The sequence below is a fragment of the Acartia tonsa genome, chromosome 6 (genome assembly GCF_053477335.1).
Source record: "Acartia tonsa isolate MP-2025a chromosome 6, ASM5347733v1, whole genome shotgun sequence".
In the NCBI taxonomy this organism is placed as follows: domain Eukaryota; kingdom Metazoa; phylum Arthropoda; class Copepoda; order Calanoida; family Acartiidae; genus Acartia; species Acartia tonsa.
In genome coordinates this window covers 7,259,918-7,283,217 of record NC_137265.1, presented here as the reverse complement: position 1 = coordinate 7,283,217, position 23,300 = coordinate 7,259,918, and the positions used below count along the sequence as shown (strand labels likewise).

Here is a 23,300-nt window from a genome sequence, read left to right as displayed (position 1 = left end):
TTAATATAACATGTAGGTTTCATTCTTTATGTTAAAGCGTATGAGAAAATTACAAATAGTAGCAATTTTAGAGCTAGAATATTATTTGATTAAACAATGTACCTAGTTAATATTAGACTTTTAAAAGTGTAAAAAAAAGTTAAATATTTAGAAACTAAGTTGCACCAAAATGACGAAATTTATTGTAATTTTAACTACTAATTGTAACAAAACAATTAATTCACTTTTTCACCTCACTAATCCTAACATAAACATGTTTATTTTAACATTTTTGATGAATTTGCAAAAAGTGAGATTTCAAGATATAAATAATTTCAAATGTCTGCTCGCCAACTTCATGTAATTAGGAAGGAAAAAGGGCCAAGGCAATTACCCCCTGTTAAAAAGAGGGCCATAAAAGGGAATGGAGAAGGGAGAAAGGGGTGCACGGTCTGATAGCCAGTTGGGACAAAGTGGCCAAATAAAAAGTAAACATAATTTTTTTGAAATATAACAAATACTTCAACTCAAGGTCTGCGACAGAAATAGATATAATATGGGAAATGTCTTTATTTAAAATAGGCCCAATTCATTACAGAAAGGACTTCTAGACAAGGGTTATGCAATCAAATAATTGGTTGTCGTTGGAATTTTCCTCTAATTTAATTGCAAGATTTGAATTTTGAAAAAACCTTTAGAGTTTGTCAAGGTAATCATTCATTTCCAGCGAAATATTTTCGAGGATTTATTTTTGAAAAATTGAGTTCCCGGATTTTTTGAGTTTTTGTAATCTAAGTTTGGCCACATACAACACTTGAGTTCACAAATCAGCTGATTTTCGTCTGCTACTTCAAAATTTAAAGGCTTTTAGTAAACAAAGAAATTTTAAAAACATTAAAATAAAATAATACTATTTTGTAGATGGTTCATATTACTATCATCCATGTAAACAAACAAATTATGTAAAAAATAAAAATTGTTGCATAAAATTAAAAAGAGCAACTCTTTTTAAGCACAAGCAGGAGTTTTTTTCGTTATATGTAATGAATAAGATATTTTTTAATAAACTATTGTTGTCGCAAATATCTCTCAAACATTCGTCACATTTCTGTACTACACATAAACTATTGTCTAACAGGGATGAACAGATGTAATAAAATATTTTTTTACACATAATTTATGAAAACCACATGGAATTTGAAGCATTATAGTAATCTTTGTGTTATAGAAATAAATAACAACATTTTTTTTAATTTTATGTTGTCTTTTATAAAAATAAACAGGCTTGTTGTGCTTTTAAAAAAATATTATTTATTATTTCCAAGCATTAAGCTTTCATCCTCAAAAAAAGCCATAGTATTCCTAATTATATAGGGATAACTTCTTTTCTAGGATAAGTATGAACTAAGGGAGAGGGGAAAGGGTATTTAGCTGAAAAACTGTTTTGAATAAAGCATTAAAATATTCACGGTTAATTTTGTTATACTAATGCTACTCTTAAACCATGGTAAATCCGTCCAATATTGGAATCAACCCCCCCCCCCCCCCCCCCCAAGGAATAAAAGAAGAGTAGGTTTCTGGTAGAATCTGTAAAGGTGTGTGTTTTAAGGCCTAAAAATAGTAGTAGAACGATAATATTCACTAAATATGTGTATTGTGTATTTCTTATTGAAAAGAACTATAGACAATTTTTTTTAAGTTAACATAAATTTTTAACGTTATACTGTTTTTAACTTGTAACACATAACCTTTACGGATTCTACCAAGAAACCATCCCTCTCTTTGTTATATGTAAAGTTGTTTACTGGTTTTGCTATCACTTGTTCTTGCTCCGCTTTTTGTGGCCGGATTGATTAATTATGTCTTTGATTCTTCATAAGTAGGTAAAATCTGAACATCAATTTTCACGGTACAGTGTCGTTGAGATGGCTAAATCAGCTGGAATCATTATCATTGGAGATGAAATATTGAAAGGTCAAACACAGGTATAGTAATTTTTAGTTTTAGATCAATGATTCTAATGGAGGCAAGGGAGGGGCAATTGAAGATGATTTGATTCAACCACAATTGAAGAACAATTTAGGTATCAAAAAGTTTGGACATGGTTTTGTCTTTTTTTTCACTAGCTTTTGAATTTTGAAGATAAATACTGAACCTCTTTTTAGGCCGAGTGGCTACTCTTAATCTAACGGATGTCCCTACGTTTGACCAAGACTGCTAGATGCATATATAATATAGACTATAACTCGGATACTTATTTAACGTGAAATGAATGTTATAAAAATGGTTACTTACAAAAAAATCTTTCACATTTTGCTACCTAATTTCTTAACAGTTTTTTTTCTTCACATTTCTCATCAATGTTGATATGGCTGGCTGCGCAAGTTTTGGAGATAATTATCATTGTAAAATAGAAATTTCATGTTTTTATTTTAGGACACAAACAGCTATTTCTTTGCAAAGAACCTGCGCACCTTGGGTGTGAAAGTGTCTCGAATAAGTGTCATTCCTGACGATATTCCAACCATTGTTCAAGAAGTTAGACAATTTTCTGAGAATTATGACTTTGTGTTGACGTCTGGCGGAATTGGACCTACACATGATGATATGACTTTTGAAGGTCAGTTTTATTCTTTGTTAATAAAAAGTATTTAAAAGTGTTTTTGTATTCAACTGCATTTCAAAATAGAAGGATGGCTGGATATACTTTCAGGAACGCTTTGTATAATTCGGCTTTTAGGTTATTTACATGTACATATTTGTATAAATATCTTGTAATTTTTCTAAATAATCAATCTTATAATTCAGGTATAGCTGCAGCATTTAATGATAAAACAGAATTTAACCCAGAACTTGTGGAAAAGTGCAAAATATGGTTTAAGGTAAGATTATTGAAAAAATTTACGACATCATATATATTAGCCACCGACTTTTAAATACCGTAAGACAACTTAATTGTCGGGTAGATTATTTGTTTGAGATCCTAATTGTGTCAGGACAAAAGTTGTTAAAAATTATATTATAATGTCAGGCGCATTTTTTTAAGTTTTAGAAGAGGGAAATCTTGAAGGAAATCATTTTCCATTACAGATATAGGTTAATCAACCAAAATTTTGCATCGGTGTTCTTTACTAACCTAGTTAGTGATAATAGTGCCATAGGATTTTTTGATTATATTTAAGATAGTATCTCAACATCATAGCATAAACATTTTATTTTGAATTTGTTTGTTTTTTTAGAAAGAAGATCTCTCTGATCCCTGTTTCAAGCTTGCCTGTTTACCAACTACAGCCAAGCTCAACTATGGATTTGATATTGTTTCAGGAAAGTTTAATGTCATTCTATAGGGTATCTTCTATGTTTAATTAGCTTTTTTTACAAAAAGTTTTTTTTGATTATGAATAGGTAGTTTAATGTGTCCCTAGGATTGCATATTTTCTCTGGGGTAGAGGAAAAGAAATTAATAAAGGTTTTATTCCGTTTTATATACTTTGAAAATATACGCCCCTTTTTGCCTTGCCCATAAAGATATCTAAGGGGGGGGTTTTTAATGCAACCATCTCGTAATCAGTGATTAAATGGCACTTAGAATTCGAATTTTGATCTGAAATTTTGCATGAATAATCCTTGGTAGGTCTATTTTCCCTAAATCGAACAAAAAGTTGGAAAAGTAGCGACTGGCGGCTGGCAGCTCAGCCGTTTAGCCGTTTTTTGCCTATTTTCAGGGCAAATTCATCATTAATTACGTAGGAATCAACTTTTAAAAACTTATTTTTAGTTTAATTCATGGTAAATGATAGCAATAACCATTTTTTAAATTTCTAGTACCAGCTGCTAAACGGCTAGAACCGGCTGAAAACGGCTGGGAGCTGCCAAGAGTATGAAGGGTAGATATGGCTTGTGACGTGTCTAGGGGTAGGTTTTTATGGCTGCTGAGCTCAAAAATACTTCCAAAAATAGTGGCGGCTCATCCATATGGCAGCTGGGTAACAGCTGCAGCTCAGCTGGGAGCGGCCAAGAGTAGAATGAGTATATAGGGCTTGTGACGTGTCTAGGGGTAGGTTTTTAAGGGTGCTGAGCTCAAAAATACTACCAAAAATAGTGGCGGCCCATCCATATGGCAGCTGGGTAACAGCTGCAGCTCAGCTGGGAGCGGCCAAGAGTAGAATGAGTAGATAGGGCTTGTGACGTGTCTAGGGGTAGGTTTTTATGGGTGCTAAGCTCAAAAATACTACCAAAAATAGTGGCGGCCCATCCATATGGCGGCTGGGTAACAGCTGCAGGTCAGCTGGGAGCGGCCAAGAGTAGAAAGAATAGATAGGGATTGTGAGGTGTCTATGGGTAGGTTTTTATGGGTGCTAAGCTCAAAAAAAAACTACCAAAAATAGTAACGGCTCATCCATATGGCAGCCGGGTAACAGCTGCAGCTCAGCTGGGAGTGGCCAAAGGTAGAATGAAAAGATAGGGCTTGTGATGTGTCTGGGTAGGTTTTTATGAATGCTGAGCTCAAATTACTACCAAAAATAGTGGTGGTCTATCCATATGGTTGCTGGGTAACAGGGGTATGTCTGGGCTCAAAAATACTATCAAAAATAGTGGCGGCCCATCCATAATCCTGATATTGCAGCTTGGTAACAGCTGCAACTCAGCTGGGAGCAGCCAAGAATAAAATGAGTACATAGGGCTTGTGACGTGTCAAGGGGTAGGTTTTAATGGGTGCTAAGCTCAAAAAAAACTACCAAAAATAGTGGTGGCCCATCCATATGGTTGCTGGGTAACAGCTGCAGCTGTGCAGTAAACCGTTGTTTAAGACTCAGCTGTTAGCACTTTTTGGGACTATTAAAGGATAACCAAATATTGAATATTTCAGTATTGATTTAGTTGTTAAACAGCTGAAATTGGCTAAGAACAGTTATCAACAAATAAAAGTAAAAGTTTAAGACATAGGTAGCTTGTGATGTGTGGGGTAAATTTTTATAGGTGTCAAGCATATTAATACTCCCCAAAAATAGTAAGGCCCATCCATATGCATCAGGGTAACGGCTGCTGCTCAGCTGTAGCTGTTACCCAGCGGCCATATGGATGGGCCTCACTATTATTGGTAGTATTTTAGAGCTCAACACCCCCATAAAAAAAGTTAAAAACCTACCCCTAGAAATGTCACATGCTATATCTACAACATATACTTTTGGCTGTTGATAACTGTTTTCAGACGTTATTGGTAGTTTTCAGTGAAATCTAGAAATTAAAAAAGTGTTACTAGTAATATGTCCATGAAATAAAGTTATAATGTTAATTAGGAGAAGTTTAATTCTACTGAAATAATAGGTATATTTTTTTATATTCTTCACACGTCACAAGCCCTATGTAGTCATTTTACTCTTGGCTGCTCCCAGCTGTTACTACCAAGCTGCAATATGGATGGGCCGCCACTATTTTTGGTAGTATTTTTGAGCTCAAACCTACCCCTGTTACCCAGCAACCATATGGATGGACCACCACTATTTTTGGTAGTAATTTTGAGCTCAGCATTCATAAAAAACTACCCCTAGACACATCACAAGCCGTATCTACTCATTCTACTCTTGGCCGCTCCCAGCTGAGTTGCAGCTGTTACCCAGCTGCCATATGGATGAGCCGCCACTATTTTTGGAAGTATTTTTGAGCTCAGCAGCCATAAAAACCTACCTCTAGACACGTCACAAGCCCTATCTACTCATTCTACTCTTGGCCGCTCCCAGCTGAGTTGCAGCTGTTACCCAGCTGCCATATGGATGAGCCGCCACTATTTTTGGAAGTATTTTTGAGCTCAGCAGCCATAAAAACCTACCTCTAGACACGTCACAAGCCCTATGTACTCATTTTACTCATGGTCTCCCAGCTGAACTGCCGCTGTTACCCAGCTGCCATATGGATGGGCTGCAACTATTTTAGGTAGCATTTTTGAGCTCAGCACCCATAAAAACCTAACCCTAGACATGTCACAAGCCCTATGTACTCATTCTACTCTTGTCCGCTCCCAGCTGAGCTGCAGCTGTTACCCAGCTGCCATATGGATGAGCCGCCACTATTTTTGGAAGTATTTTTGAGCTCAGCAGCCATAAAAACCTACCCCTAGACACGTCACAAGCCATATCTACCCTTCATACTCTTAACAGCTCCTAGCCGTTTTTAGCCGGTTCTAGCTGTTTAGCAGCTGGTACTAGAAATTTTAAAAATGTTTATTGCTATCATTTACCATGAATTAAACCAAAAATAAGTTTTTAGGTAGCATAAAAACCTACCTCTAGACACATCACATGCCCTATCTACTCATTCTACTCTTGGTCGCTCCCAGCTGACCTGCAGCTGTTACCCAGCTGCCATATGGATGGGCCGCCACTATTTTTGGTAGTATTTTTGAGCTTAGCACCCATAAAAACCTACCCCTAGACACGTCACAAGCCCTATATACTCATTCTACTCTTGGCCGCTCCCAGCTGAGCTGCAGCTGTTACCCAGCTGCCATATGGATAAGCCGCCACTATTTTTGGAAGTATTTTTGAGCTCAGCAGCCATAAAAACCTACCCATAGACACGTCACAAGCCATATCTACCCTTCATACTCTTGGCAGCTCCCAGCCGTTTTCAGCCGGTTCTAGCCGTTTAGCAGCTGGTACTAGAAATTTAAAAAATGGTTATTGCTATCATTTACCATGAATTAAACCAAAAATAAGTTTTTAAAAGTTGATTCCTACGTAATTAATGATGAATTTGCCCTGAAAATAGGCAAAAAACGGCTAAACGGCTGAGCTGCCAGCCGCCAGCCGCTACTTTTCCAAATTTTTGTTCGATTTAGGGAAAATAGACCTACCAAGGATTATTCATGCAAAATTTCAGATCAAAATTCGAATTCTAAGTGCCATTTAATCACTGATTACGAGATGGTTGCATTAAAAACCCCCCCCTTAGTAATGAATTTTTTCAAAAGAAAGATATTTATAACTCTTTCCACACTTTTCCATTCTAAAGTCCTAAATAAAGTCACTAGAGAATATTGGCGCAGCTATGGAGATTGGAAAATATTTTTTGAATGTAGAATGACTTTAAAAAGATGAAACTGTAGGAAAACCTATGTTGTACCCTCTGGTGTCAGTTCAAAATGTTTACATTTTTCCAGGTATCATTTCCTATCATGATTTCATATTCTTAATTTTTCTAAGTTTCTAATAAAAACAAGGACAATCATATTCATAAGAAGCGCATTTATTGTTGAGTTTATAATGATAGCCAATTCATAGCAAAGAAATTTGAATATGTTGATTGTGTGTGTTTTATGTATTTTTGTGATTTTCTAAAAGTATGGGTCTCTTAAATGATGATTTTATGAATAAGAGAATCTTTGTAAAACTATTTTACTAAAAGTGTTTGTTTAAGTAATGTATGGATGTGTGGTCATATCCTAGTAATAGAAAATGTATTATCTGCACTACTAATAACAAAATTATAGGAATCCCCCAGCTACTTGAGCGAGCATTTAAAAATCTTGGACCAACTTTGTTCAAAACTGATTTCTCATTTATTACGGGAGAATCTTTTATTGACAAAGATGAAGTTTCCCTGACAAACAGGTCAGTTATACTGGTAAAAAAAATTAATCTTGTTTTCCAATTATTGGGGAGAAGAATCAAGTTCAGAATAAATCATTACCATTGTCCTCTCCCTCCTGTAATAGATTAAAGTTCACTTTACGTCCATTTAAATATGTTGATTTTTTTACTTTTTTAACAACAAATTTTTGTGTGATCCAATTATCCGATTGATCTGATTTTTGGTATACTGATTCCTGGGACAACAAAATGCAATATTATAAAAGAAGCAACTGTATAATCAAGTCCTAAAAATGTCAGTATGTCCATAAAATAAACATTATCCTGTATCAAGCAGTTTTTCAACAAATTTACTAACAATTTTGCTTCGACTCATACACATTTATATTCTGATTATTCAGTGTAAATGTCCGTTTGTCCTACCATTTCATTGCTTCGCTTTTATGGATTTTGTCATCCTTGTTTTGTAACAAACACATCTACACTTCACATATGTACAGTACAGAAATACAGATCAATAAAAAAATGTACTAGTTCACAATCTTAAGTATAAAGTAAAGAATGTTTTAGAGATATTTTAAGACAATGGAAATTATATAAATCAAATCCTTTATGGATTTATTGTCCATTGTCCTAATCGTGATTCAAAATTTGTAAAATTACTTAGTATGTTCCCTTTCCTTTCTTTTTCTTTTAAGTAATAACACTTTTATATCTTATTTTGTAAAACTTATAATCTAAATTTCAGAATCAATGAGTTAGTAAATAAATATCCAGCAACCAGCTTTGGATCTTATCCGTCCTTGGTGAACCAGTTCTATAAGACTAGAATTACATATGAGAGTACATCTGCTCAAGAACTAGAAAGTATTAGGTAAAAATAATTTAAAGCGCTTTTTAATTAGTAGCAATGCTTCTCTAAAACAAGGTCAGACATTTCATGACTAAAGATCATTAAGGTTACAGTATCTTTGTAGATCCTTACAAAATCATTGTACTTTTTCAATTACTAGATGCTTCGTTATTAGCCTTTATGAGAGTGCAGGTAATGTCAGAAAAATAGCCTAAAACCATCCCAACATATTTTAATAGATTTTAGCATTTAGGCAGGGGTGTATATTCTGCACAAGATTTTTTTTTTTTTCCCTGCTACAAAATTTTTTATTTTTTTTCCCCCCTAGATTTTTCTTAAAAAGTAGGGGGGAAAATAGAAAAATATTTAAAGAACTCTATATTTTATTTATTTTATCCCTCCTACCACACATTTTTTAGTTTTTTTTTAACCAAGGAGGGGGGCGAAATGGAAAAAATGTTTTCAGTTTTCTTAATTTTTACATTTTTTTCCCTCCAACCACTTATTTTTCATTCCCCCCCCCCCTGAGCAGGGGATCCCATGCAGAATATACACCCCTGCATTTAGGATTGTTCTTGTTATTACGCTACTTATGAACAGATTGTCTTTGTTTCTTAAGAACAAATACATTAGTTATATTTGATAAATCTCTTAAGAAACTTGTATTCACTCTTGTTGGTGTTGCACTTCTTTTTTTTCATATAGGATTCATATTTCAGGACCATTACATTATTACCTTGTTGTTGCTCCATGACTTTGGCCATAAATATGATTATCCTTGTTTATTAAGGAACCATATATCATCAAACATGCCAGTAGTTACCTTTGACAAATCACCAGAAGAAAATTCCCTGGAAAAAATCAAAGCCTTCTGTGAAGGTGTTCAGGTAATCTTTTTCCAGTTTGGCTTCGATACCGATTATTATCCGCTGGATTAGAACTGGTTCTAAGCTATACTGAAAAATCATGTATCGTATCGTATTATTTCCAGTTTTCTAGGAATATAAAAATGTACAATCATAATAGTAAAACCAGTTTTAATCTTATAATTGTTTTAAAGTTAGTATGTTTTTCAACCTATTTTAAAAAAATTACACTATTCTAAGACATGAAGATATATTTCGATTTTAGCAATCATTTTCAATTCATTTTGTCTCTTGTAGAAGTGAATCAAGCAATATTAGCTTGGTCGTTTTAGACAATCTTATAATTGTACATTTAAATGGATAGTTCCATGAAATGAATTTCATAAAAATGCCCCTTTTATAATTTAACGAATGCCAGCAGTATATGAATTATGATTAGTTTATCTTCTCTGGTTATATTTCAATATCCCTAGCCAAAAATAATCATTTTTTTTGTATAATATTAGGTGTCAATTAAAAGTTTATTTCCGATTAATATTGTCTGTCTTTTAATTAAGTAGCACTACAAATTGAAGCATACTTGAAAGTTTTTTTTTTGATTGAAAGCAAACCTAGATGAGACTTTCAAAATATTAAACTTTGAAAAAGTTAGCCTTTAACTTAAGCAACTTAATATATTTAATTTTATTTTATATAGGATGATGAATTTAGAGAAAACTTACAAAAATCATTAGATATCATAGAAGAATGTTACCAAAAGTAAGTAAATAAAACTCATTTATTTGTTTAATCTAATAAAAGATTTACATAATTTACTCTACATGCCTTTTATTTTAGTTTGTAATACTTTTTTCTTATTCTAAGTTGATTCTTGAAATCCTACAATTGTCCTTAATTCATAAAATAAACCAAGCATTTTTTTTTTAATTATTGAAAACAAAGAAGTGTTCGTGAAGTCGCAAGGATCTTATCAAGTTTAATGTTTAAACACATTAAAACTTGACCAACTTTTTCTAAGGACCTTTTTTACAACGGCGTTTTCCTTCTAAGTGCCTTGTTGATCATAGGACGCCCTTTTAAAACAAAATTGAAAAAATTTTGAGGGGGGTGTAGGGAATTTTTAATCGTTCAGGTCAGGTTAGGTTAGGTAATATTATAGTCATATTTGGTAGAGAGTAGCCACGTAGGGTCCGGGGGGGAGGGAAGGGAAGGGGGGATGTTCTGTTTAGTTCTCGATAAACACTTTGTTGGAAAGCATCGTTTTATAACCTTCCCTTGCTGACAATACGGCAGGTGTCCCAGATTTGAGTTGTGATGATTTTCTACAAAATTGTTGTTGTTAAAAGCGAAGCTTTTCTATAATTAGGGTCGGTCGGTCCGTACGTCTGTCCGTCAGAGATTGATAGCTTTTTTCGTTAATTTAGGCATGTTAGAATTGTCCTATCGATTACAAACTCTGCATGGTGATTCCTGTAGTAGTTAGGTACGATTTAGAAAGCGTAGCAACTCTATAATCATTACCAGAATTTCTCTACGTCCGTGCTTCACTTTTATGGATGTTGTCATCCTTGATTTTAGGTATAGTGCAGAAGCGGTGTCTGTGTGTTACAATGGTGGAAAGGATTGTATAGTCATGTTGCATCTTGTCCACGCACATTTCCAGGTACAATTTTAGCAGTTGCTTTTCTTTCTTAGAGAACTTACTCAAAATTACCTCATCTGTAGATTAAAATTATTGTTTGAAAAAACTAGATACTGCTTGTCGCCGATTGCTTCAAATATATTAAAAAATGCTTTTTTTAAATATCTAAAATATTACTATTTAAATATTTTCGTGGATTTATTTCTCCAAAATTGAGTTCCCGGATTTTTTTGAGTTTTTGAAATCTTAGTTTGGCCACATACAAAATTACTCCATCTGTAGATTAAAATTATTGGTTGAAAAAACTAGACACTGCAAGTCGCCGATTGCTTCAAATATATTCATAAATGCTTTTTTTAATATCTAAAATATCATTTTTTAAAATCACTATTTTTACATGCAACTTAGCTCTAACTATTTTTTTTCTTCAAAATTTACACACAAGAACATTGAATGTTCCTGACAATCAGTTCATAGTTAAAATTTCTCCACAATCAACTTCCTTCTTTTCCGCCCTTCTTACCCGCTTTCCTTCAGTTAAAACTCAAAAAGTTTTATGCCACCACTACGCCACAAAAATATCCAAATTTTCAGCAATTTTAAATTTACCAAATCATGACCCCTCCTATTGTTATAAATGTTTGTTTATTAGGCCAAGTATCCTGATCAGAAACTGAAGAGTTTGTACATCAAAGAAACAAACACTTATGCTGAGGTAGTTTTTATTTCAAAATGTTATAGGTATTTAAGTATATAAATTAAAGTAACACAATAGAGGGGAAAGACTCAAGAGGTTAGATAACTGTGTGTCCTCACCCCGTGGACCCTGTGCTGACTTTCAATTGGGTCGTTGAATATCAGCCTAAGCGTCACAGCCAAGTTGATTCAAAAGAGCAGAAAGCAATTTGTTAGCAGACGAAAAAGGTCCCCAGCACTAGATTCAGGTAGTTATCTGGATTACATATCTATACTTACTATATCTATGTATATTTACAGATAGCTTTATTTAGCTGCTTGTGTCGAAGAAGCCGAACCTGAAGAGAAGGATATCCTTTTTTTGTTGGGGGAGGGGGTAATACTCGCCCTTTAAAAAAAATTAGAGCTCTTCACAAATTCTTTGAATACATTACAAAACTGGTTGCTTCGCACAATCTTTGAAAACCCCTAGTATTTATTCATGCACCAATTTTTATTGTTATTTTATTCTATTTAGGTTGAGTTGTTTCTGAAAGAATCTGTGATTAAGTACAAACTGGAAAATGTGACAATCTCCATGCCTATGAAACAGGCTTTGGCTGAACATTTATCTCAGGTTCAGCATTATTTATCTATTCATTTTTGGTTGTTGATTTGTATAGAGTGTTTTCATCAAATTGATGAGAAAAATTAAAGAAAGAGAAAATGTTTTTTTGAAAATTGACAGGAATCTTAAGGGATAAGACAATGAACGAAAAATTAATACACATCCCAATCTGTAGATTAAGAGTAGTATTGGTTGAAAAGTTTGGACATAAACTTATCAAAATTCAATAAAAGTATCCAAAAGTATTTAGGCAACGAATAAAATAACATTGTCATAAACTTTTGGGCACCAGTGTAAATTACAGCCCAATGTCCCCTCCCTACCTGGTAATTAACCAATGCTCAAACATTTTGCATTTCTCTGGCTGATTGATGTTACAAATAAAATTATCTTTGTGATTTCTGTATTACAGTTTACTGTTATTTTTTCAGGATTCTTTAATAAAAGGAACAGTTCTTGGCACAAGGATTGGAGATCCAGGCTCTCAGTATCAGGAATAAAAAAACATTTATAGAATATTATGAAAACATTACAATTTCATATACTTGAAAGAATATTTAGTTATAATCGCATCGTTTTATAGAGCACCTCAGATCTAACAAAACTGGTATTAATTAAATTTTATGATTTTGCATTTCAATATTTGTAAAAATTGTGTGTAATGTAATGCTATACATGATTTTTCAGTATGGCTGAGAACTAGTTCTAATCCAGTTATACTGGGGGAAAATATTCTAGTAATAGGCTGCAGTCTAAAACATATTTTGCTTTGCGGAGAAGTTGGGAGACAAAATAGGTTTTTTTTCTAAACAAAACTTATTGAAGCAAGTGTTTTTTTTTATAATTTGCTAGAAACCTTTTTCTCCTACGGATGGTGATTGGCCAAGAATTATGAGGATTAATCCAATTCTTCACTGGAGATATCAGGTTAGAATATGGGACACCTGCCATATTTTCAAATAGACATACGGACAATGACATAATATGTAGTAGTATTGGGTCGGATATCTGGCCAACGTTCGATATCCGATAAATATCCGGTATAAGGCCGGAATTTGAAACAAGGCCAAACCGGATATCCGGCCCAACCCTAATATGTAGAATATCACCGGATATCTTAAAGGATAAGACAAGAAACGATAGATTATTAACCTTCCCAATGATGATAAACAAGAAAAAAATTATTGGTTGGAGAGCTTGGAAACTTCTATTTGAACCAACCAATCAAGATTTAATTAAAAATATTAAAAGATTTAAGCCAACGAATGTTAATTATTCGGCAGTTTTCAATATCCGGCCGGATACCGGATAATGAAACTATCCGGATACTAGATATCCGGCTGATTTATAAAGTCCGGCCAGATATCCGATAATTTGCCTGATATCGGGCCATTTTAAATATCTGGTGGGTACTGGATATCCGGCATTAGAAACCAGCCGGATATCCGGTATCCGGTCAAAAAGTATCCGGCCCAACCCTTATGTTAATGTCTTTTCAAAACTTTGGAATTAACAACTTATCAAACAGACAAACTAACTTAAAAATAATATGTATAAACAGGTTGTACAGGGACAAGGTAATGATATTCTGACAAACAATTCTTAAGGAAAATTTTCCCACAACCCCCTTCCCCTTTTCCTTCCCTTCTTACCCACCCCTCTTCACTTACAGGAGAAAACAAAATATACTTCCAAAGGTTTCGTGATTTTTTGTAGAATTGATTGTTACAATAGCTACCCCTGATGTAAAATATATGTATTTATTTTCAGGATGTTTGGACTTTTCTGCGTGGCCTTAGCATTCCATATCCTGCTCTGTATGATCAGGTATAACAAATATTTACCCACTTTACCCAATTCTGGAGGCTACGCAACTATAGACCTCTAGGAGCACTTAACTTTTAGATTGTTTTTTTTTTAAATTGAAGAGGGTAAATTTTTCTACGGGCGTTTTTTCTCGAAAGGCTTATGGTAGTACACCATCAAGTTATAACAGCGAGAGGCTTCACTGTCCAGGAGAACCATATTGGTTCAGCGGTTAGCAAGATCTTAAGTTACTCAAGCACACATACAGAAAAAGACAGACACCCTGCTACTTTTGTATTAAATAAATTTAGATTAGACAAAATAAGTTTTTTTTTGTTTTTTTTTCAATTTCAAGATTCTTAAACTGGTGTGTTCTAATAATGCATTAATCTTCCATTCGAATTTCTTCCATTTTCTTGATATAACGGTTTTTCTTTTATTTTTGCGTATTTTAGTCTTGTTTATTTTTATAAATCATTTAGTATTTAGGTTACATTCTTATAACACAGTAACGGGATCTCTGTCTGTTTCTAGGATCTCGCCAACCGCTGAACCTATATGGGTTTCCTTTACAGTGTAGCTTCTGATAGGTCCTGGGAAGGTTTATAGCTACTTTGGGGGAGGGTTTTTGCCACCCTCCAAATAGAAATCGCAAAAAAACATAACTAACCCCAACTAGCGACGAAAAAAGTATTTTTACTAACATTGATTGAAAAGAAAACATGTTACGTGCCCCTTGATGCCTCTAGGGGCGCAGACGCTAGTAAATAATACAGATATGTTTGAAAGTTTTTTTGAACTGTCTATAATTGTGAATAATTGTAGGGTTACACAAGTCTTGGAAGTCCGGACAACACAGAACCAAATCCTGCCTTAAGGTAAGAATTACCTAACTAAGTTTTAGTAGCAAAGCTACTCTATAATGATAAAGGTCTGTATGTCTGTTTAAACTGTATGATTTACTAGGTCTGTCGGTCTTTCGGTCATGCTACATAGAACCTATATATGTTTACAGGTAGGGTTGGGCCGGATATCTGGCCAACGTTCGATATCCGGCAAATTATCGGATATCCGGCATTATATATCAGCCGGATATCCAGATAGTTTCATAATCCGGTATCCGGCCAACCCTGTTTACAGGTTCGGTTATCTTTTATTTGTACATATATATAAATATTTTTTTATGACCATCGATCGTTGATTCGAGCTTAAAACGTACGGACAGGCTCTATATGTTAAGAGGCTGCGCTCCTACAACTTTTGTTATTCAAATTGTTTCAGATACGCAGACAAGGAAGGTGTGGTGCGTTACCACCCAGCTTATAAACTAACAGACGGGTCCCTTGAGAGACAGGGCAGAAAACCAAAGAGCAAATAGTTATTTCTATATAGTATGTATTTATAGTTGATTTGATGGGAATAGTCCCTTTCGTGGCAACGCCTCTTAAGGGGCGATTCGTCGTATTTTAAAAAGGGCTTTTGAAAGGTTAGGTTAGGTTATATTGGGTTAGGTGATTGCCCCACAGGGTTAGGCAATTGGCCCCGCAGAGTTAGAGCCCCCCGCAGGGGCTAGAAATAGGAGAAAAGCTACTGTGAGAAAAACGAAGATTCTCCCCTTAAGGAGCGTTGGCACGAAAGGGACTAGAACCGATTTGTTTAATTAAAATGGAAAAAGAACCGCTATGTGATTTCTTTTAGAACCAGTGAAAGTATGTGTTTTTTTTGGGTAAAAATAAACATTTATAAATCGTTACATTTTATTTACAGTTTTAAGAAAAAAATTATTTTTATTTAATTTTTTAATTTTAGAAGGCGTTTTTTTAGTTGAAATATCCATCTTTGAAAAATTTTAATTCCTTATCTCTTACTTTGTTAATGTTTGTTGACTAATTACTAAAGCACGCCAATCCTTAATAATATCTAGATATTTTCATATGACAACACACAAGACCCTTTAAATTTACAACTCGAAAGAACCTTCTTGTCATATACTGATACCAAGAAGGGTGCGGACCTTGGATAGTGTCTCAGCCTACTCCATGACGACCTAGGTACAAACACTATGAAACTATGACTAATCGACAATGACATCAATGACAATCAATGCCATTGGAATGTAAATTTATTACTCTTCATATAAACACCAACGACTATTTTGGATAATTTACATAAATCTTGATTAGTTTGATTAAAATAGTATTGTTCATACTTTTCATTTAATAATTGTAATATATAGAGGGGGTAATTTGGCTAAGAAATTGAGGATGTATATTAATTTATCGTCTAATGACCTATCCTTTAAGATTTCTAAATGTTTAGAGACAATGAATTATGTTGACTATATGACATGTTCTGGAAATGACAATTATTATTGAGATACCTCATACCTATAATATCTTGATTGAATTAAGGACTGCCGTGGAAAAAAGATATGAATTTGATAATTTGTCACAAGAATGGGATATTAGTCGTTTTTGTTGTTATAGTGAATTTTAATAAAAATTATAATTGTTTTTGTTCAGTTATTTTGTTGCGAAGCTTCTCTGTAACTTTCTCTGGACATTTGTTTGTTTATGAAGCTAATATTGTTTTGAATTTTGTTAACACTATCGGCTGCACCCCGAAAATCTTAATTTAAAGTGGTAAGAAAAGCAGAAAAATAGCTTCAACCATCCTTAGATTTAAACCTAAAAATAATAAATAGCCTAAATAATCCTGGGATTTATGCGAAGCTTCAATAAAATAAAGAACTCAATCGGTTCTGTGGATATCAAAATCTTAAGCTACAGAAAAAAACCTTAATACTTTATATAATAAGAAAAACTCCGATAAGGATTTTATTTGGTTCTCTCCAATTAGTTTTGCTTGTAATAGATAACCAACTTGTCCTAAAGTACTAAACGACTGTTAGAGCTAAAACATATTTTGTTTAAAAAATTTTGTGTTAAGATTCGAACCCATCACTCTTCGACAACAAGCAGAAATGATCCTATAAACGCTGAAATACCATATCATTTCTATTTTTCTTTGTAAGTTTACTGTCTATCTTGTTAATAAATCCAATAATTGATTAAATTATAGTTAATTATTGATTATCAAATTGCTAAGGGACTGTCAAAGAATACCTCATAATCGTTGATAATATTTTAAACATATCCTATTATATAAAGTAGTAAAGTTTTTTTGTCTTTAGCTGAAGATTTTGATCAAAACTGAACCATATTAGTACACAATGTTACGAAATCATTACGTAGGTCCGAAGATAGTTTTGGGCTAAATTATTTTAAAATTTAAGTATTGGGGTTCAGGCTATAGTTCTCCACCATTCCTACCTCTTATAAAAATAGGGCCTTTGTATGCTAGGGGAGCAGCTGTTGGATCTTATCATAAATGGCTCCTTGATAATAAACCTAACAGTATACAAGTGGTGAAGAAAGTTTTGAAAAATTGTAACCTTCTCCGTTGTTAAATTCTATTAGAATTCACCAAGTAACTCCCTCTAATAAAGTTATATGCTTTAGAAGCTTAATGTGAGAATATACACATATTTATAAGAATATTTAAGTTTTTAAATCAATGGTTTTAATAAGGTTAAGATGTCGATGTAGACTTTTAAAAACTGCTTACAACCTTTATTTGTGTCATAAAATCAACTAAACAAGGATAGCAATATTCACCAAAGCGAAGCTCTGAATCGGTAGGACAAACGAACATTAACACTTTTAGTTAGTGTCAGAATTTAAATTTTAAGGACTTGATTGTAGGGATGCATGGCTTAAACATTTTACCTTGTTGTAAAAGGACTCAGTATTCCATAAATCAGATGATTGGATAATTATATCACATAAATTTTTGTCAAAAAGGTTCAAATTTATCATGTTTAAATGGACGTATGGACATCATGGTAATGATTATAGAGTTGCTATGCTTCCCAAATCGAACCTAACTGATTTACAAATCACCATGCAAAGTTTATCAACGAAAAAATGTTATCAAATGCAAGTGTACCTCTAATCTAATATGTTGATCTCTCCCAAGGGGAATAAAAAGAAAGTTCCCAGGAGAGTTGAAAATTGGTTCATATTTTTACTTACACCAAACATTAAACTGTGAGGGTAATAAGTGTATTATTGTGTACTTGAGAGAAGATAATTGGTTCAAATTTTTACTTACACCAAACATTAAACAGTGAGGGTCATGAGTGTATTGTAGTATACTAGAGAGTAGAAAATTGGTTCATATTTTTACTTACACCAAACATTAAACAGTGAGGGTAATGAGTGTATTATATTTTACTAGAGAATAGAAAATTGGTTCATATTTTTACTCACACCAAACATTAAACAGTGAGGGTCATGAGTGTATTTCAGTTTACTAGAGAGTAGATAATTAGTTCATATTTTTACTTACACCAAACATTAAACAGTGAGGGTCATGAGTGTATTATAGTTGTATGAAATTACAAAGTGCCCTGTCTCATGAAATAAGAACACTATAGATTATGTTTGATTAAATTACTTACTAAGATATATAAGTTTTCCGGAATTTTAATGTTAGGGGGAGATTTGAAATCTGCATCAAATTTTAAGGATTTTTTATAAAATTCGTTTTTTGTATAATTCTTTATCTAAAAGCGGAAATGCATTTTAAGTTAATTAATTTTGACCAATAGGATAGGTGGATTTTAAACTACCTGCGCTCTAATTGGTTGAATGATGTACGCCATCCAATCAGAGCGCAGATTTTTTAAATTCACCAATCACAGATGCCATAATTAATTAACTTAAATTGCATTTTCGCTTTTAGATAAAGAATTATAGAAAAAACGAATTTTATAAAAAATCCTCAAAATTTGATGCAGATTTCAAATCTCCCCCTAACTTTAAAATTCCGGAAAACTTATATATCTTATTACTTACATCACAAAAAAATAAGATTTCTGTATGTAGTCCACAAAGATTTTATAAAAAGCTAGACAGATCGTTCCTAAATACAATTTCTTAGGAAAGGATCAAGTAGGTTTTAGGATTCATCATCTATTAGAGGAAATATTTTTTAGATCTATTGTTTGGAAGCTTTACTGCGAAACCCCAAGCAGCTACATCTGAAGCGAATAGTATTTTCAGCAAAATCTATAAAAAGAACTTATTAAAATAGCCGCTTTAGTAATTATTAATCCACTCATATAACCCACCCTTAACCACCCTCGAGGTTTTACTCTTCAAACATATATACTTCTTCTATCGGAGTAATGCTCACTAACTCTCGGAGTAAAAGATATTTACGAGCAAAAAAATGCGCTGAACAGATTTTTATGGTGTGTGGTGCGTGATTTAGAAAGTTGGAAAGTAAAACTTAACATAAAAGGTTAATCAAAGCTTAAGAAGAAAGGGTGTTGGGCTAGTTGGGTTGCAGCCCCGTGGGGATTTATTAAGAAGAAGGGAGAGAGAAACAGACAATGACAAGATAGTAAATGCCACAAATCGGAGGGTGTTTTTATTGGGGGGGAGGAGAGCCACAGTGGATTTTAAACGGAGGTAATAATCAAAATTTCGGTGGTTAACCCCAAAGTGCTTGGGTGAGCCCAGAAAACTTCCCTCCTCCACTTAATTTGAAATAGAATTAAAATATTGGGAGAAGTACTTCTTCGTTTGTTAGGTCATGTTATATTGGTTACTGAATAGCCCCGCTGGGTTAGGGTTTATGATTTGGAAACTCCCATTACGTTTCTTTTACTTAGTTTTTGTTTTGAATATTAACAAGTTTAAAATGTTTGTTTTCGATTTATTGAAACAAATAAATGAAAGAGAATTTTACCTTCCTAATTTCAACCATTTAATCATGCAAAAATAAATAACAGTAAAAAACTGTTTAGTTTTTGAATACAGCAAAATTTTGATAAGAACATTTTGTTTCATAGCTGATTTGTGTACTTTGAATACACAAAAGCAAAATTGATACAAGAAAATTTGAAGGATTTATCAAGGAATTTTCTACTTCTGTTTTTTATTCTTCTGTGTGAGGGGAGTATATTTATATTTGTTGTGTGTGTGTGTATGTGTGAGGTGGGAATGGCATATTTTGGAGGTGTGAAGTGGAAAGGTGTCTAATCATTGATCCCCTGGGACCATCAGGGCGGACACAGTTTTGGAGATTTTTAAAATTATTTTCTGATGAAGTTAAAAATTGGTCAACAAATTCTGCCTGTCTCGTTTAATCTGGAAGTCAATGTCATGTGAGAATATATTGGTAGACTTTTCGTTTAAAGTTGGCCTAGCCATATTGACCACATGACCACATAGGAAAACCTATGAAAGAAGAGACGGGCCTGATATTCATATGATTTTAGAAATGGATAAAAATTGCCTGAAAATTTCAAATTTACATTTCACATCCAACTAAACTAGCTGCATAAGACTAAAGAGGGTGCAATGTTCACGGAAATATATTTCAAATAAATAATTATGAAGAAAAAGACTTTTCCATTGTAGTGAATTTATTATATACAATAACAAATGCTGTTTTAACCAAAATCAACAATTTTTTATTTATAAGAAAATAAATCTACAAAACGTGTAATCCCATTATTTATGAATAGACAAGATAGTGACAGCCATAACAGCCATATTTGTCCAGAATTATAACTTGATCCAACACACAATATCAAAACTATCCTAGCTCTAGCATTTTCTTCAGTTCTATTCACAGTAACTAAACCTCTAGGGGAATATAAGTCACAGAATCTTAATTTGACTTATTTCTGATTTGTATAAAAATATTAAGTAGCTGTGTACAACCTATCTACGAGGATAACCATGACCTATGTAGTAATTATGTATACCTATCTAGGAAAATGATACACCTATCAGGAGGTAGGAGTGCCTATTTTTTCGTATGTGAACTAGATATTAACAAATTTTCAGAAAATTTAATAGTGATTTGAATGCAAGATACATTTTTTCTAAAAAACTTAGAATTGAAAATATTCTACAAAAAAGAACAGAAAAATAAATTTTTTATGATTATAAAATTTCATTATTAAGCCAAAATGTAGTATTTTTTGCATATTAATTGACAATATGATGCGGTTTCCAAAAGTAAAATTATACAAAATGTGAAACTAAATTCGATTTTTGACTGACAAAAAAGTTTCAGTAAAATAGTTATGTTTTAAAATGAGTTCTATAATAATTAAATTTTTAGTTATCATATCAACAAAAGTGTAGTTAAAACTACATTAGAATATCTTTAATTTGTCCTACTTAATATGTCGACATGGCTTATATAATATTAGTTTTAGATGTGATTTGAAAATAAGCATGGTTATATTAGGTCACCTAAGACCACTTTGTAGTAATGTCATATAGTCGACACAAACAATTAACTTTATCTTTTATTTCAGATATCATTAATTAATGTTTTAATTTATTAGATATATGAAACTAAAATGTCGTAATTCTTAGAAAAATTGGAAAGGTGCCAAAAAAATCGCTGAATTTTCAGTTGAAAGTATATAACATTAACGCAAAATATACTTTCAATAATTGCAAATATTAGTGAAACAAAGTATAAATGGATACAAGAAAGAAATTGTTTAAAAAGCGAAGTTCACAAAAAAAATTAATAATGTGTAGACTAGTTTTGGTAAATACAAATTTGGCAAAAACAATTTTATCATCATTTAATTACTTTATGTATGCATAGTCTAGAAGTTATATATTCTAGACTATATCTTTTTAAACGTAGCAATTACTTATAGTACCTAGCCTCTCCGAGAGGGCGTGTGTATGTCAGCAAAATAGTGCAAAACCACCCCAAGACATTTTTAAAGCTTCACTACAAGTACAACCAATTCGAACTAGTATTTCCAGAGATCTTTAGATTCAGACAAAAAATACTTACTACATTATCTTATAGGATGATAAACTTAATTATGGAAAAGATTTGCATTTTTTTTCATAAAAAAGCATATGCTTAAAATGATATTTGAAAGTTGAATCATATCTGCTGCAAGATCTTTTAATTTTGTAGAAAGCCAGGAAGGGACTTTTCATCTAAAGAAATATAACTGTTTTATTTTAAAAATAATCATTAATTTGATAATAAAATTTTATTTTCTCAATGTTATATTACAATAATATTGCATTAGTCCCCAATGTTTTATAATAGCGCTTTCTTTTTCGTTGGCTTAACAACTTTGGAGACTTTGTGAATTTAGATAAGTTGGTTTATTAAGATCAGTGTTCAAACATTTCAACCACTAATTTTAATCTACAGATTTTTTGTAAAAAGTGACAAAGATCAGATTGAGCTAAAGTATTTTTCTTTCATATCAAATATCCCTGCCCCCGTTAGAAAGCAAAAATTGCTTTAGTAAGACATTAGTTTAAAGTTTACATTTGCATGTCTAAAGTAAATAAAACTTGGTGCCAAATAGATTTATACAAAATTTAAGCAAATATATATGAACAGTTTTTGGTGTTAATAAAGTCATATTGTTTTAATTAAAGGAATATTTCAAAATCCCAAAATAATAATGTAAAAAGTAAAGAAAAAGTATTTAAAGGTTGCCATGCATTAAAAGCTAAGTTAATTTGTAAAATTAAGAAAATTTTGGACTAGTAAAAGTTAATATTTAGGGGTAAATAGTTTTCTATACATAGATAACATTCCCCGCCTCTTGCTCATTGCATGATTTATACAATTAAAGTTCATATATAATTATTTTTGATTTTTAATTTTTGGAAACAAAAAGTTATAACAGATTTTATATGCTTTACATAAAATTAAAATTTAAAATCCTAAGCTTTTACACTTATAAAGTTGCTTAACAAGAATGTACATCTTGAATTTATTTTGTATAATTATATATAGATGACAATAATTTAAAAATTTCTTGGGAAATTAGATTTTTTCAATAGACTACCCTTAAACTAGCTTAGAAGATAAAAGAATAATCAATTCCTATAATTTAATATTTGTAGTACAGTGTAGATAAACTAGATGTTTTTTAAAACCTACGAAGTAAATTATAGATTTACTACTCTTTCTTTGTTGTAATATGAGTCGCTTTGATTGTAGTAGAAGTAGAAAGAAAGACACAGAGAGAGAGAGACAGAGAGAGGGAGGGAGAAACGGGGCGCGCCTAATATTATATCCTTAAGTGCACGAACGTAATAGCGCGCATTTTTTTTGCAGCTGTTGCACTCTGTTGCAAATATGTGCAGTTTTCTTGCATATTTTGACGTGATGATAGCACAGA

The 23,300-nt window shown here is 32.6% G+C and overlaps 2 protein-coding genes across 9 annotated transcripts in view; one reads left to right on the top strand and one right to left on the bottom strand.

Moving 5' to 3' along the window:
• The window catches only part of tamo (PUB and ZnF_RBZ domain-containing protein tamozhennic), a 29,625-nt gene extending 20,012 nt beyond the window's left edge, over window positions 1-9,613 (bottom strand). For both annotated transcript variants that reach the window (XM_080163258.1, XM_080163259.1), the window contains exon 1: window positions 9,578-9,613. The gene's annotated coding sequence lies outside the window, so the exon portion shown is untranslated. The remainder of the gene's footprint in view (window positions 1-9,577) is intronic.
• Window positions 1,812-16,551, top strand: LOC145321715 (bifunctional FAD diphosphatase/FAD synthase-like). 7 transcript variants are annotated; one of them, XR_013880396.1, is made up of 19 exons: window positions 1,812-1,964; window positions 2,416-2,599; window positions 2,788-2,861; window positions 3,219-3,307; window positions 7,089-7,138; window positions 7,469-7,589; window positions 8,317-8,442; window positions 9,212-9,308; window positions 9,985-10,046; window positions 10,866-10,950; window positions 11,582-11,644; window positions 12,143-12,241; window positions 12,664-12,726; window positions 13,085-13,159; window positions 14,003-14,059; window positions 14,864-14,916; window positions 15,320-15,460; window positions 15,677-15,747; window positions 15,848-16,551. XR_013880396.1 is itself a non-coding variant. In XM_080163264.1 (18 exons), exons 1-17 carry the CDS (start codon window positions 1,905-1,907, stop codon window positions 15,414-15,416), a joined length of 1,455 nt encoding a protein of 484 aa, XP_080019390.1. In that variant the 5' UTR covers window positions 1,812-1,904; the 3' UTR covers window positions 15,417-15,460; window positions 15,677-16,551. The 7 variants fall into 7 exon arrangements, 3 of the variants coding, with proteins under 3 accessions (XP_080019390.1, XP_080019388.1, XP_080019387.1); XR_013880395.1 differs by having other exon boundaries at window positions 15,320-15,469; window positions 15,677-16,551; XR_013880394.1 differs by having other exon boundaries at window positions 15,320-15,469; window positions 15,660-16,551.
• Window positions 16,552-23,300: the final 6,749 nt, after the last annotated feature.

Bases quoted from the DNA above. Each gene is read 5' to 3' on its own strand.
- LOC145321715 (XM_080163264.1), top strand. From the start codon at position 1,905: ATGGCTAAATCAGCTGGAATCATTATCATTGGAGATGAAATATTGAAA. The intron at 7,139-7,468 runs GTATCATTTCCT...ACAAAATTATAG, and splicing joins AAATGTTTACATTTTTCCAG to GAATCCCCCAGCTACTTGAG. The intron at 14,917-15,319 runs GTAAGAATTACC...AAATTGTTTCAG, and splicing joins GAACCAAATCCTGCCTTAAG to ATACGCAGACAAGGAAGGTG.